This window comes from Neodiprion virginianus, chromosome 5 (genome assembly GCF_021901495.1).
Source record: "Neodiprion virginianus isolate iyNeoVirg1 chromosome 5, iyNeoVirg1.1, whole genome shotgun sequence".
NCBI lineage: Eukaryota > Metazoa > Arthropoda > Insecta > Hymenoptera > Diprionidae > Neodiprion > Neodiprion virginianus.
In genome coordinates this window covers 29,099,191-29,115,455 of record NC_060881.1, presented here as the reverse complement: position 1 = coordinate 29,115,455, position 16,265 = coordinate 29,099,191, and the positions used below count along the sequence as shown (strand labels likewise).

General features: G+C 43.1%; 1 protein-coding gene across 5 annotated transcripts; it reads right to left on the bottom strand.

The window, feature by feature from the left end:
• Nucleotides 1–1,857: 1,857 nt before the first annotated feature.
• Nucleotides 1,858–15,344, bottom strand: LOC124305851 (homeobox protein OTX2-A-like). Of its 5 annotated transcripts, none has more exons than XM_046765772.1 (7): nt 14,722–15,344; nt 10,726–11,056; nt 9,180–9,331; nt 4,679–4,866; nt 2,788–2,908; nt 2,406–2,669; nt 1,858–2,260 (listed from the first exon to the last, which is right to left on the bottom strand). In XM_046765772.1, the coding sequence occupies exons 2-7, from the start codon at nt 10,979–10,981 to the stop codon at nt 2,159–2,161; spliced, it is 1,083 nt and encodes a 360-aa protein (XP_046621728.1). In that variant the 5' UTR covers nt 10,982–11,056; nt 14,722–15,344; the 3' UTR covers nt 1,858–2,158. The 5 variants fall into 5 exon arrangements, with proteins under 5 accessions (XP_046621728.1, XP_046621729.1, XP_046621731.1 ...); XM_046765773.1 differs by having other exon boundaries at nt 2,409–2,669; XM_046765775.1 differs by having other exon boundaries at nt 2,406–2,612.
• Nucleotides 15,345–16,265: the final 921 nt, after the last annotated feature.

The window sequence follows — 16,265 nt, the reverse complement described above, 5'->3', positions numbered from 1 at the left end:
TTGATTTTTTTTTCTATAGGTAACATTTGTTTTTATACTGTTTTGTTGTTAACGCGATGTCCTGGTAGCGGATAGCTGGCTAAAAGTGTTTCGTAAATCAATTTATACGAAAGTAAAGAGCTTTTTTGGGTATCAATTTATACCTGTTTCATTGAAAATTATCGCCCAAGATTTTCTTTAGAGAAGGAAACCTACATTTGCGTACATCACCTTGTTTCAGATTTTTGCAAATAGTCGAAACGTGGTTGAAAAATTTTATAGTATTAAATGTTTTTTACGGAAAGAGCTGAACTTCTTCCGTTTTTCTTATTCGTTTTGTTCGTTGCTGTGAAAAATTGTTCGGTAGCCCGCAGAGCACGAGAACAGAATTTGCAGTCAATACGACGACCGATGAACCGGAGAAAAAAGCTTCCAGCGGCTAATGAAATTCTAAAATGTGTACATATAATGGGGAAATATCGTAGTGTTTAGTATTGATAACAAATGAACGACAAATTGCAAACTTAACCACACGGAACGTATAGGTACAACAATTCAATACACAGTTCAAATTTGATATATTAATTCATACATGACGTAATGACAAATGTGTATGTATCTCGTAACGTCGTTGTGTTCGTTCGATGACGCCGTTTTCACATTCACCGTCATCATCATCATCGTCGTCATTATTGTTAGTTAATATTATTATTATAATAACAATCTAAACAGTCACATACTTACATGATACCTCTACGGTTTTTATTTACTTATTTAATGATTTTTCGGATACCTTTTTTTCGTTTTTTTTTTTTTTTCGTTTTTCCACCCTCCTCTTTTTCTTTAAAATTCGTGCACGTTTAATGTTATGTTCTCTCGTCTTACGCATTAGGCAGGGAAGATGATTCATTTGATCTATAATCAGCGACATTGGATAATACAATTATACGAACAACTTAATTCGTTTCTAGTAATTTCTACGTACATCATAATACCGGTAAAATTTTAATCATTCATTTATTCATTCCGTTCATTATCTTGTCAGAGTGATGGTATAGATTCGATGAATGCATCTGATAATTGTTATATTCAGAATGACAGATTCACATTTTACGTATAATACAATCGTACTTTAATACACAGACCCCGCTATGTTTTATGCTAAATTCTCCTCGGTAATATGTCTGTAAATTACCGTGAAACAAAAATCGTTGTTTTCTCTGCGATTTTTTCACTCTCCAACGCGAAGAAATCGCTTCTTTAGACTTAATTGATTGAAAGATGTTTTTTTTTTTTTTTTTTTGTTCGTCGAGTGCGTTAATTTATACGGTGATCGGTACATTTTATACGATCTAACTTCCTATACACTATATATATATATACTATGCACGTAGTTTCTTAATAAAAGCTAATCATTTTACAAACATGATAATTCTGGTTTGAAATTGTTTTTTTCTTTCTTTTTTTTTTCAATTAAATTACCTTACCTATAATACATATATCTGACTTATGACAGTAATAATAATAATAATAATAATAATAATAATAATAATAATAATAATAGTAATTCATATAATATTTACATTAATATATTCTTTTATATGTATATTCATTTATTTATATTTATTTATATATGTATATGTATATATATATATATATTTTTAATTTTCGATTTTTCTTTTTTTCCTCCGGCTATGCCTTCGCTCAATGTTGTGTGTGACACGTAGCGTTGGTAAATTTTACGTCATTAGTACTCTATATTCTTTTCGATCATTTTTCGCGTGAATAATGACACTTAGTGGTAAATGAAAATCTGATTTAACCGCATCAATACGTCTTATTATATTAACATATTATTATACGTCTCGAGTTGATTGGTAAAAATGAAAAATCGAAGGAAATAACGCTTTTGTGTTTTGGAGATATGTCTAGTTTCGTCCCCGTCGCGTTTCGTTAATTTCTCTCTCTCTCTCTCTCTCTCTCTCTCTCTCTCGTGTTATTTTGTTTTTCGTCATTTGATTTATTGTAAATTTTCTTTCTCTCACATAAATGTAAACCGTCCTTCGTTCTTACCCGTCGTCAAAGTTGTTCGGATCGCGTGAGTTTCAATATATTGTCGATGATATGTAGGTGTCTGGGCCTTCCTCGTACTACCCAGAGCCGGATGTTAGGCCGAAATTCACTTCCGGTCACCCCAACCGGCGCTGTTATAAAACCAAGACGAGGCACTTTCGTCCCTCGTTTTGCTCCAAGTTGTGTCCAAACCGCTGCCGCCCCCATCCTAGGAAACGGAAAGTCTTTAATTAAACAGCCTGCGTTTCGTCTGATTCTATCGTTACAAGATCGCTCCTCTGGCTCTAGGGAAATCGCATGTAATTGAAGTATTATCGAAACCAAACGAAAGCCAAAGGTCAGAGCTGACTTACTACCACGTTCAGTTGGTGCGGCGCCGGTGACAGGTAGTCCATGTTCGTGTAGTAGGACGAGTAGTTTTGGTAACACTGTTGCTGACTCGCCGTCGTTGTCCATGCCAGTCTTTGGTGATCACCGGGAAATCCACCCCCGCCTTCCGTTACCGCAGGACTCCAAATACTGCTGCTGCTTCCGCCGCTGCTGTAAACCGTGCCGCCCAACTGAAATGGAAAGCCTAGTGAGTCCTGGCTAGTCCATGAACGAAAGGCACCGGAGTCCTGGGAGAAAGTCGAGAGAACCCGTGAGAAATGGTTCACTGATTTTACCATGTTTTAGCTGTTTGATAATTCAAACTTATTTTATAATTGTATGAAATTTTTCGTGACGACGACTCACACTTGGCGGAGTTGTACTAGCAGCTAGAAGCAGACTCGTTGCACCTCCGGCAGGCTTGTATTGTGGCGAGTCCCTCAAAAGAGCTGGTGAACTTGCCGCCGAACCGCTGGTACCTCCACTTCTACGATAGTTTATTCGTTTTAGTCAGTTTTTCTTATCCTGTACATTTTCTGGTGTTTTTTTTTTTTTTTTGGTATCACAATTAAATTAACCCTTTGATTACCGTTGAAGCATATTTACTACGATGACGAAACAGTTGTTGTTTTTTTTATTACCTTCTTCAATTTAAATTTGAAAATCCTGAAATAATTTGAAAAATAGTAACGCACGCGAAAGAAAGTTTTCACGGAATAATTTCATTTGAAAAACTGTTTATTTAGGCATGATAATTGAAGAACACTGTTTTTAAAAACTGTAAATTTTCAAACAGTTTTATTAAGATGAATGATTTTTTTCAACCGGAAAGGAGACTTGGCCGTTGAAGGGTTAATTGCAGAAGCTTGTGTGACGGTTGTATTCAGGCGAATGATCATTATCGATAAAACGAAGATACAAGGAGAGGGAGGGAAAGTAAAATTCGAAAATCCTCGCGGTCTTGAATGATCAAGTAATCGTAAAATTGGAGTGAAATTGAGTAGAGGTTCATCGTTTTATTAGGATTGGTAAAAAGCGTTGGTCAGATGATACAAGGTAGACTTGGTTGACTTTGGCAAATGGGGTAGTTAAGTATGGCCGTCCATATTCGAGAAGCGTGTTGTTACAAAAGCCAAGATGAAATATCACCGATATGAACGAAGCTTCGGGCTTTCTGAATTTTTGCTACCAGCGAATAATTTTTTCGCCAAAACACCATTGGCGAGAGCTTTCCGGTTCAACGTTGGTACAACGATTTCAATTACGAAAAGCTCCAACGTTTCGGAAAAGCTTTTTTCTTATGGTTCTACCGTTATACAAGCTAACACTTTAATTAAGAATCGGAGAGCCTGAGGGTTCAAAGTCCGACGGATGATCGACTTGGAATATATATTAGAAAAGTTCACTTATTTTGAGGAATGATAATTCCTCAATTTTCATCTACCACTCTATTAATTTCTTGTGATTAAGGTGAGGGACACAGTTTGGACGGTCTAAAATCATACATATTTTTGGGAGTTTTTTTTTTAAGAAAATGAAAACACTTCGAGAAATTTGAGTTCGAGGGCTTTATTTTATTCGTAGTTTGAAGAACATTTTAGAATTTTTTTATTGAAATTAATAACGAAACGGCTGCATGGTGCATACAAGTAGCAAACGACAACGTTTTTAATCCGATGGCGCAGATTCCTCGGTTCAATTTTTATCCAATCGACTTGAAATCTGGACACAATCTTTAAAACTTGTTCATTGCTTCGAGCTTGTGTCAAGATTTTTAAATTTCAATCCTAAAATTTTTTTACAAGATTCTTTCAACATTGCTTTGTTCGTAATTGTATAAATTCGAATTTTCTTTTCTCAACATTCGGGCTATGAGATCGAATCCGAAAAGGTGTTTTTGACTCGAAAAAATTTTCCATCTGCTACAAGTCGGACAGTCAGTGATGTCGGGAGATGCGCCACCGCAAAAGCCCTCCATTTCGTAGTCGTTCGCTACTTATATGCGCTTTGCCGCCATTTCGTTGTCAATTTAAATGAAAAAATGACACAAAGTTCTCAAAACTGTAAATAATAAAGCCCCCAAACTCGAATTGCTCCAAGTGTATTAATTTTCGTAAAAAAAAAACAACAAATCTAAGAATAAAAATAGATGTCTTTGTTCGTTGTTATAAAAATGCATGTTGATTTTGTTTTTTTCTTTTGATTAATTTTGTGCTTTCTCAGTTTTCAAATTACGAGGCGTGATAGTTTTACTCACAGTGGCGTTGTGGCTGGAACAACGGCAGCAGGGGCGGGTGTTGCGGCAGTAATAGAGGGTGTTTTTCCGGCGGGAGGATTGTTGCCTGTATTAGAGGAAGGTTTTTTCGACCTCGGTGTTTTTTCCTGTTGCTGTTGCTGCTGCTTCTGCTGCTGTCTGCATTTTGCCCTACGGTTCTTGAACCATACCTAAAAAACACGAAGACGACTCGTTGTTCACCGCAATCGTTTCGAACGACGTTATCGAAAAAGTTGTGAAAATCCGAACAGGAAGTCTAGGGATATCATCCTTGGTTTCTCACTTCGAGTGAACATTCAGCGACGGGTAATTTTGTGTTATTATACATCCGGTTCACGGTGTTTGGCAGGTGAGAGAATCTCGACGCTCTTTTGTTTCGGGAAAATCGCGCGAGGCGAAGTTTAATGCGCTTAAAGCTGTACGCAGAAGAGTCGAAAGCTTGCGCGCGGGTCTTCGTCGAGGTGTTTTGTATACCTACGTTGCGCCATCAAGCCTGATAAATAACGATTTTGAACGTTGTGAATTTCCAGATGGACTCAAAACGTCGTCTCCGTTTCACCGCCTGCCCTCGAATCCTTCATTCGTCAAATTTACGCAAATCCACGATTTAAACACGTTCTGCCAAATCGCGAACACCCAGCGTTTGATTTTGTTAGAAAATTTAAGTTGAGAACGCGGCTCGGCTTTCCCCAGGACCGCAGACAGAGAGCCGCTGCGAAGCCCCGTGCGATCAATGTTACGCGGAGGTGAGCTTAGGTTTCTCGGGATTTTCTGTCGCTGGGGAACGACGACACGGCCTCGGCGTTCTTCTACTATCGCGAGGCTGCCCGGCTACCCTGATACCCAACCCCTCCTCACCCAGGGGGCGAAAATCCCAGCACATCGCGTGTGAAATGCACTTTCCCCATAAACTCGTCGAAGCAACGATAGTTTCCACGCGAATCGAACCATACAGCAATTGGATGCAGGAAAATGGTCACACCGAGAAAAGATTTCGTTCGATACGGTGACTAGAAAAATTAAGTTAAACAGGTATCGTTGAAAAAACTGTTTGAATATTTGTTGGAATTACGAGAAACGACGTACGCGTAAACATTTTGCGCTATCGTCGATCCTTTTTTGTTTATTGCAACGCTGAATCAGTTTCTGTGGTTTACTCTACTTTTTTAGTTAAACAAGGCTTTGACGTCAATTTATTCTTGCACGAGCGTTAAATTTTCGCAACAGTTGCAAGAAAATATAGCAACAGCGATCGTAATGAGAAAGAATAGCAACGGATACCAGACTTTCCGGTAACAGCTAGAAAACTGATTTCATTTTCTACCCACAACTATATTATTCGATTGTGGTGAAAATGGAAAATAGTTAAGGACTGAGCGGTAACCGGAACTAAAAATTTCTCTCATGTTCCTGGGAGAAAAACCACACAACCAGATAGACTTGGTTCGGAAAACGGGATTCGTACGCACAGGGAAAACCTGGAAAACTCTGGGAGTTTCTTACAGCAGGAAAAAGTCAGGGAATTTCGAAAACAAGATTGGAATTTCAAGTTTCTTGAAGAAATAAACTCGTTCTTTCACGTACATTACTTGATATCAAACCTCCTTTCGTTTTTTTTTTTTCACTGAAAATCGCTGGCTGTTGTTTTGTAAATTAGTAGTCGGACGGTAAATTACTTACTAGGTAATATTGAAGGTATTACTATTGATATGCAAAAAAAATTGTCATTAATCAGCGGTATATATCTTGGAAGGTTGCTGAAAAAAATCCTATTTTCAGGCTGGAACACCTGGAAAAGTCAGGGAATTTCGTGTTCTAAAAAGCGTACGAACCCTGGAAAAGCACTGCCAGTCTCCGACTGCAATGATTTGAAATTACTTTCACTGCGAAACGTTGCTGGAAGCCTTCGTAATTCACGGAGGGAATTTCAAGTTCCCCTGACTTTTGCTCGAAGGTTGCCGCAACGAAGGACGGGATGCCAAAACGGCGGGTTTTTATGGCTACCGAAAGCGAGCGCATTGACGGCAGGGTAGAAAATTCGTGGGATTCGTGTCGCTGCATATCGTGGGCTCATCAGTTGCCACTGAGAGACCAGGACCTCTTTACCTCTTCCCTGCACCTGGCCTTTGTGCTAATGGTAAAAGTCGAACAGAGAACTTGGCGCTATAGATTTCTGCACGTAGCACGGTTCCTGTGCGATCGGCGTCACAGGCAACCTGATTTTTCGTAACGAAACTCGGCTTTCCCCGTGTTCACGTTTAGTGTTTCTCTATATCACGTAGATCGCACGTAATTTCCGGCAAAGTGCAGGGAAGCGCATCATCGGCGAGTGTGAAAACATATTGAAACTCGCACAGAGCTTGTGTTCTTGGTCAAGTCCCTAAACTGAAAGCCGACTTACGATTAGGCACCTTTACGAACGCCAGCTAAGTCGCAGGTAATTTTCTTGTGCGTGGAAATCGAGGCGCGATAACGATAATTTAACAAACTGTATACTTTTACAACAAGCAAGATGTGATGTTGATGAGAATTACGGTAAAGCTTGATTAGATTAGATTACAGTTTGCGGAGTGCCTGCGTTCGGTATTAAGATGACTTCGTTACGGATGAGGATGAAGAAAAAAATGTGCAAAAGATGCGGAGTTTAAGTTGAGCGTAGAAAAAAGCAGATTTGGAGTTACGTACGAGATGATTTGAAAGTGTGACTGAGGAACAAAACACTTGGAGATGGAAAGTTACGAGGTTTATGGGAAGGTGCTTGAGATGGTGAATTCTTGGAAGTATATGTGCGTGAGGGAATACACAGTTAGCACTCTGTGAACCGACCAGCCTGCGTTTCCAAAGCCAATAACTAGATTCCAGATCCTTGGAATTGCGATACGAATGCATCGACTTGGCACAGATCACGCTGACAGCGTTACCAACCCTGAAGAAATTTCTTTAAATCTAAAGAAATTAGAGTCCGTTCAATAAGTAGAAAAAAAAGTTTTCTTCTTATTAAGAAATGTTGTCGCTTATGCCGGAATCTGAAGATAATTAATCTGAAGACGTCCGACGAAATCTCAAGACTGATAGCGAAGTCTCTAAATATGCTCTGTGAAATCGAAACAACAAACTAAAAATCAGCCAATTGTGAGGTTCCTGAGAAACCAATTATGCACCGATTAGATACCGTCGGAAATTTTCAAACGATCTTGTCTTACAAGCTGGTGGTGGTCCTAAATATTAAAAAGTTTCTAATATCTCTATACTAAGAAAAGTCTGGTATCCGTTGCTATTCTTTCTCATCACGATCGCTGTGAACCTATATTTTCTTGCAACTGTTGCGAAAATTTAACGCTCGTGCAACAATAAATTGACGTTAAAGCCTTGTTTAACTAAAAAAGCAGAGTAAACCTCAGAAACTGATTTTGCGTTGCAATTAGCAAAAAAGGATCGGCGATAGCGCAAAATGGTTAGGCGTACCTCGTTTTTCGTAATTCCAACAAATATTCAAACAATTTTTTCAACGACATCTGATTTGCTCAATTTTTCTAGTTACCGTAACAAATGAAATTATTCTCAGTGTCGGCAACGCTGAATTCGGGCATCGAGTCGCTGATGAGGCGATGGACATTTGTTTGTTCTAGGATCCCCGGCGCGACGTTTGCACGCCGCATGGTGCACGCATCGTGCAGTACCTACTCGAGAATCGTCCAAGCTGAGAAAGATTCCCGCACCTATTTCTGGCCCCTTATTGACCGTCGCGTGGTTGGTATTCCTCTAACGCGACCTAACAGGATAATCGAGTTAGCTCCCGGCGACTGGGAATGGCGAATCGATGAGTGCCACGTGCCGTTGTACACACACGGCTACTGTGCTTACGCCTCTGTGATATGTTTGCGCGGGGTGTGCCTAAGGTTCTAATCTCACCGAGCTAATACGCATCTCGTTTTATCTTTATCTAAATACGCAAGGACGCGCGAATCCGACAATCGTTGTTAAATCGTGTCGAAGAGGACAACGGCGTCACGTTCTTTCCTTCAGGGTTCAAAATATCCTACCAAGATTACCTCCTATCAACCTTTCGATATTTTCTGAGCTTAATTGGAGCAAAATTCAATTTTCGGATCAAAGGTCAGTGCAGGCTTTGCGTCGAGCTTTCATCTCTGTATGTACGTGGCGGGATGACCGCTAAAAATTTTCTTAACACTCGAATTGCGATTTTTTGGTTGCATCGATGTGCGAAGACTGAGCTATGTGAAACAGTCCGTGAAGCTTCGTGCGAAAATAATATAAAGTAGGGATATTATATTTGTATTTTAGGATTAAGAAAATCGCGTCGAATTCCGACAGTAGATTGTAGAAATGTTAGTTTACCCAGGAATTCATTCATGGAAGACGGAAATTATTGCGATTCTAATCAATGTTCGTGTGTTGGGAAAAACGTTTCTACGTAGAAAAATGATACGTTCCACTGGATTTATGAAAGTTGAATACGAACCTGAACTCTTGACTCTGGTAGATTGATCTTGAGGGCGACTTCCTCGCGCATGAAAATATCCGGATACCTAGTTTTCGAAAATAATCCCTCGAGCACGTCCAGCTGAGCCCTTGTGAACGTCGTTCGTTCCCGTCGCTGCTTTCGAGGGTTACCTTCAGAAATGACGAATCACGAATGAGAGTGAGTTGGAAAAAGGTGAGCAGTTGTCTACTTGAAAACGTGTTTCTCTGAATCTGTATCGCGCCAATTATCGTCATAGTTATGTCGGTACGAGTGCACCATCAAAATTTCGCGACGATACTTACTATCGTGATTAATGATCTGTATCAGGCTACCCAACGGCTGATCACCGCCAGTACTCGTGACAACTAACGAAGCTTCGACATCAAAAAGATAAGAACACACAATTATAAAGAAGTCGATTTTCCGACGTTAATTGGCATCAAGATTGAAAACCAAAGCAAGAGGGTAGAAGGAACGATACGGACTAAATGGTTCACTGCTTCGTCACCGATACGAATCGACGCGTATAAATATCCCTGTACATGTCAGCGATTTATTATACAGACATGGAAGCGAAAAGACGCGAGATAACGATCAGATAAAATCAGAGGAGCGATCGTCGGCGAGGGTGTCGGCTAAAATGCCCGTGGCGGGTGAATTACTGCAATTACTGTAGGGATCAGCCGTCAGGTAAACGGACACTGCTTATCGTTGTACTGCCACCTAGGTATTGAGGGGTTATACATAGTCACGGTTTTTTAGAAATCGATTTTTTTTTAATTTCATTTTCGTAAAGTACCTACATATATTCAAGTATACGCCCAAAAAATTTCACGTCGATCCGACAAACGTTGTCGAAGTTACGCGCACATTTGCAAAAACGCCCCGAAGCGTTTGAAAGTGCTTGTGAAACTTTGAACGCGTTTTTCTCAAAACTACGTTATCAAAGTCAGTGAGCAAGATTTTTCGGAAACGGCTGAACCGATTAGTCTCAAATTTTTACACAAGCTTTACGAATATATTTTTCACTCCTTGATCGAAGCTTTTTTCTCGACAGTAAATATTTTACATTTTATAAACAAATTAAGGCGTGGATTTCTATGGAAGATCGATTTTTTTTTCAGAACACGCCGTTTTGTTAACAATTAATATTTTGCTCATTCCTTCGACCAAAGACCAAATAATGCCTTATATTAAGTAAGTTGTTTTTGTTTTCTTATTTCGGACGATTTAGTCCGAAGATATCTTGCTCACCGCAAGACGCCTGTTTTTAGCGGTGCTCCCAGAGATCGACTATAGCAGCTTTAGAAATTATAATCTTTACAAATAAAAAATATCAGAACAAAGTTAAATGTTACCCCCCAATATGTATTCAAATTTTTATATCAACAAATCGAAATGTCTCTTCGTGAAAAATCCTTGAAAAAACGTTTTTCTCGGCCTCATGACTAGGCACAACCCCTAGATTGTTTAAACATTACAGCGCGTGTATAAAATGAAATGTTTGAGGATGAAATTAGTAGGGCTGAAATTCGGCACTCACAGTAGTAGGACTCACCGGCGGTTGTGCAACCGGGGTAGCCAATGCTGGTGTGGAGGGCCTCGATCGGCGGCATACCCAGGGCGCTGACGTAAGGGTTGGTCTTCAGGGCCCCGTAAGGCCCGGCGGCTGAGGCCCCAAAGCCCGCGGGACCGAACAAGTCGGTAGCCGAGGCGGTGGACGAGGCGAGTCCGCCGAGATCGGCGCCGCCTCCGCCCCCGGCGCAACCTGCCCCCCCGCCGAGGCTGTTGGGCCACATCACCACCGCCACTTCCGGTCCCCGTTGTCAGCCCAGTCACAGAGACGTCGGCGAGCTCGACGTCCCGCCCTGGAACTGGGAAATCTTTAGTCAGAGATAGCGGTTTAGTGGTTTAGTGGGTTTTGGGCGCCGTTTTTAAGATACGTTTAGAGTTTGGGGCACGCCTGGGGGGCGATTTTAGAGCGAGGATCACGCGGGCAGTTGGTCGTCGTTGGCACGAATGGCAGCTGCGATGCCCGACGCAGGATAATCCCCGACTTGCAACACGATTCCTCAGCTTTGGCGCGGTGGATGCAGCGCCCCGCGTCCCGGACGCGCTTGATCCGGGCTTTATCCTCTCCGGTTACGAAGTCGAAACGCTATTTTTCCAACATAGATATTTACTCGGAGTGGATCTTCGCCGAAGACGCCATCTCGCTCCTGGGTTCTGGCTCCGTATCGACTGCATCTGCTTTCCCACCTCCGTTTCAGGATGCAACGAAATTATATGAGAATATGTGACGTAGCGCTACCATACAGGCACTCGATACCTCGACCGAACACCTGTAAGACGCAATGAGGCCAGCTATGACATTTTTTTCTCCCGACACAGATGTCCGGCAGACCTCTCATGTCGGCTTTCAGACGTCGCACACGTGTTTCGGATCACTTTAATTACTTTCATTTGCATTCGCAGTTCTTTCAATCAACACCCGTCGCATTCCGATATCGTTACGTCCACATTTTTCTTGTCTCTTTCTAGAAGCTTCACGACAACACGACCAATGAAAGTGCGAACAAGCTTGGACAAAATCGTACTTGAACAAGACCATCGATTGGTACTGTTCTCAACATGGGAATATCGTTAAATGCTGCAAATCCTTCGGAAGGTATCGAAATACCCAGATATCAATGGGTACAAACGAAAAATGTCTTCTGCAACATAGTTCCTCATCCACGACTTGGACTTTGCAGAGATCGTGAAGATCGTGTGACGACGTTTTGTTGGACCGATACGAACAGACGACGCAACGAATGGTGGTAGCCAAGCAGTGGGTACAGATGTGTGCACCAAGCAACGCAGGGGCGCGAGTCGTGATTCTAGCAATAAACCACGCATGGTTTGTTTTGTACAAAGTGTAAAGGTAGGCGGACTGTAAATGGTGAAGTCGATGTTGAAGTTGCGGTCCCCCTTTTTAATAAAGTATTGTTCTTCGGGCACTCGTGTGGGCCGCGGCACAGTCTCTCTTTGCCTTGGTCGGTTATATTAAAAACTCGACAGAAGGAATTAGGGAATGCGATGGCAGGAAGTGGTGCTTCAGTTCTCTCTTGTGCGGTAACCGTGAAATCGGCGAGGCGCGAGCTGCCCTTTATTTTTTCGCAAACCCCCCAGCATCTCGCCTCTCTTTCCGATCCTGGTCCTCCTCCTACACTTGCTACAAGCTACCGTGGGGCGGGCCTCAAGGATTGGCTCTTGAAAATCCTTCGAGGGTCTCTCTTCTCCCCGTTCACCGGACCTTCCCTGGGTCGTTTCTTTCGGTCTCGACTCGACGAGCACCTCTCACCGATCAATCGATTCCACTTTCAGCCAGCCTGCTCCCCCGCCGAGACCCAACCGCAAACACTCTTTTTGTTGCCAATGAACGAGTACGCGTCGAGTGTATCTGGACCAACGGGCTAACGACTCCTAAATCTCTGTTATTGCCATGATGTAGCCTGACATCACGCCTCGATGACCACGGCGTGGATCGTGGCGTGCTGACTTATGGATCACCAAAGCATGATGGGACACTGATCGTCCACTACCGTCGGTCCGATATCGTTACCGAAGAATGATTCTTCGATTCTGCATCATACACGCGGACACCGACGTTCGTGGTTATTGGAAAAACCGAGAGGTACCTGTCGGCCCCTCCCGTCAGTAAAGACTCCCGGACTAGTGTAGAACCGCGCATTGTTTTCGCGAGTGTTTGCTCAACGAGCATGCATTGTTACTCGAGGATGCTCAAGAAAGTCGAGTTGCACCGTGCTCCCGCGTAAGCTGGGCTGCCGTAGGTATTAAATCATCGAGTGGGTGGAGGCGTGGGTGTAGCTACGCAGGGTGATCAGTCGAGTCTGCGTTCCCTATGCACAGCCATGGCATCCTTGATTTCGACTGCGAACATTTTTCGATAACTAACTGCCCACAACAATAATTTAAACTCGCTATGTGCAATCATGTTTCCTTTTTCTCTTTTGTTGCATGTTACCTTTCATCGTCTTCATGCTTTATGGGCGTTTGAATGTTTATTTTATTTGTTTATTATTTTTTCTTTCTTTTTTATCTTCTTCAGTACAATTTATGCGGGTTTGGTTTGAACCAGACGTCCAATGATTCTGAGAACTACTATTATTTCTTACAGGACAACAACGAAACTATTCATACCGTACCCGAACGGATTCTTCTCTCTTCCGTGGTACCGACGGTAAGGAGAAGACGAACGAACGGACTGCGAGATTTTTAATAGACCGTAACCTATGTATTTCGATCCCCATGTATACCACCTTAAATCCGAACAATTCTTTTTAATACCCCAAGGGAATTGAATGCAATTTGAACTCATACCCCGTTGTTGCGGATCCATTGAGCGTAAAACTTAATTCCTATGGAAACGGCACCGAGTTGTATATAACGTATACATAAGATATCCATGTATACCTGGCACACAGATGCACGCAGGGTTCGAGATCCTGGAACGTTGTTGTCCGTACGGCACATTGTAATTCCGTCGGAGCCAATTTCGCTGGGTTTTTTGTTCGCACGCGAACGAGGACGAGGATATAGGACTCGAATGATCATGAACGCGGCTCGGTTTTGCCCCCAAACTGGGTGGTCGAGTCAGTTTCGTCTAGCAAAGCCTCCTTCAGCTGGTTCTTTTAGAAACCATCCACCCGAGATATGGGATCGCGCCTCGATCCTCGCGGAGCTTCGGCCTTCCAAACGTCGTCGGGCGTCTCATAAGCATAAACTCTCCAAGTATTCCCGAGTCTTGTAGAGCCAAGTAAATCCTCTGTTCCGACGCGCCTCCAACGGACCTTCGTCACCTTCACGTAGGTGACAATCCTCGCCGCGATTGATTTCGGTACCGAATTTCTAATTCCTATTCTCTTCAGGCTTCCTCTTCTTCGTTTTCTTCTTCTTCTTCTTCTTCTTCTTCTTCTTCTTCTCACTACTTCTCCAAATGCGTCCTGGTCCAGGTAGTCCATGCGACATTGCGACGGTGGATGGAACCGAGGCGACTGTCCCGGTTCTTGGCCGGTTGTCCACCGCGAGAACCGTAAGGGAGAGGCAGGAAGAGCGTAGCAGGGGCAATCCAAGAAGATTACCGTAAGCAGATTATTCTGCCGGATAGCGCCCCGAGTCCTGCCTCCGCTTTCCTCGGCTCCGCTGCTGCTGCTACTACTGCTGCTGTTGCAATCACGTACCTAATTCGCGCGCGAGCTACCGCGAGACGGTCGTCCCTTGCCGTCAACCAGGAGGCTGCGGATGCGACTTGAACTTGACCGACGGTTCACGAAACATCACGATAACCCGACGTCGAATGGATACATACCTACTTACAATTAATGTGCCAAGTGCAGAACAACGCTGTTGTGGATTCGCGTGTGAATTGTTAACCAGAGCGAATTAACCGAGATGTTGTCTTAGGGTGAACAATCAAGGAACCGAGTAACCACTGTAACATTTTTGATGTATAAACCGAGTACGTGAAACAACCTACCTATGTTCGTTCTCCGTGATCAGTCAGCTTCAGTGCAGTAGAAATTGGACGAAGGTGTGAAGCTTGGTAATCCTGGATCGTTGTGCTTGGGTTTTAGTGCGAATAGTTTGTTGCATGAGTATCCAGTATCTTGGGGTTTGAGTTCTTGCGGCGATGCGGTGAGTGGCGCACAGTATCACAAATCCGGAATCCACTCAAGGGTGATAATTGCCGAATAAAGGAGGTCCACGGAGAAGTCACAGAGAACAAAACTGACGAAAGGAAATGTAATAAAGAAAATAAAGAAACGGGAACGAAGCACTCGTCGAATCGGATAACCAGCACAGACAATTATCAGAGATAACGTTTCGGCCTTTCCGAAGTGTATATAGGTGCAGGTAGAGTCTTTATTCCTTAGCCTTACTTAATCCTGGCTTTTACCCCGCGTGGTAGGTACGTATGTACGCGAGACCGGGGCACGGGCGAACGCGCGATCGGGCGAAACCGAGCGAACAACACACGGACAGACGGACAAACGGACGAGAGACAGAGCCTGCTATAATAGCAGTAGGGCGTAGTAGAAGCAGCTCAACTTTTCACGAGAAGTTTAGTTTGTTACGGTACGCTCTCTCTTCAGAGGGTTGTTTGGGGCGTGGGGGCACTAACAGCGTCGGCTACTGGCTCAGGGCGTGCCCAGAGGGGCGAGGGGAAGGAATTCCCAACGGCGACTGCGCCTGCGCCAAAAGCGGTGGGGCACCAATCGGTGACCACCAATTTCCCCACTGTTGCCTCAACTGCGATCAAGGCAACTGCGCACTCTTCACTATACGTATGCGGTTGGTAGACTCCGATTCCGGAAATACTTGTCCCAGGAACTAGCGCTGTGCTCTCAAGTCCCAAACCGACGGAGGCTGAAGGACCTCCGCTCGTTAGCTTACCCCTCGCATTTCCTTGGACCACGCATTCCACCGCGACATATTCGGACCAGCAATCTCAGTACCTGTTACTTAACGACCCTTTCATCATGGCGGACAAATGGTCCATCGCCTTTGGCGTATCGTGTTCCAATGAGTCCGCCATCGGCAGGACTCGTATCAGGATTTCTAACGATGAACGAATAGCTTCCTTTCACATGTTCCGATTCCATAAAGAAAATAAGACGCTTTTTGTACATGGATCGAGGAATCCAAGAAAGTGTGGTTTATCTTCTTCTCCTTTCCTAAAATCGATCACCTTGTATCTAAAAGAAAAGAGTTTAATATCAAGCTGGTTTTCAGTCACAACATTCTGCACCGATTGCTAAATACATACGCATAACTGTGGCAGTGTAACGCACCGATATAGTTACGTGCGATATTATACGCGTAGTCACCTATGTGTACGACACACACGTATGCTTGGAACACTTTAATTTGCTCACGTGCCAGAGCGCGGCTAATGCTCTTACAGGATTCCGAAAAGATCAGCCAGCATTACTATGCTATTAGCGTAGCTAAGACCGGCTTGCTTCTATAAACCTACATACACCGGCGTTATACTTTGCACCCATTCACCGACTCGGCCAA

Coding starts and splice junctions, on each gene's coding strand:
- LOC124305851 (XM_046765772.1), bottom strand. CDS start 10,981: ATGTGGCCCAACAGCCTCGGCGGGGGGGCAGGTTGCGCCGGGGGCGGA. Junction 9,332..10,725: donor CGCCGGTGAGTCCTACTACT/GTGAGTGCCGAA, acceptor TCATTTCTGAAG/GTAACCCTCGAAAGCAGCGA. Junction 2,670..2,787: donor CTAGTACAACTCCGCCAAGT/GTGAGTCGTCGT, acceptor ACTTTCTCCCAG/GACTCCGGTGCCTTTCGTTC.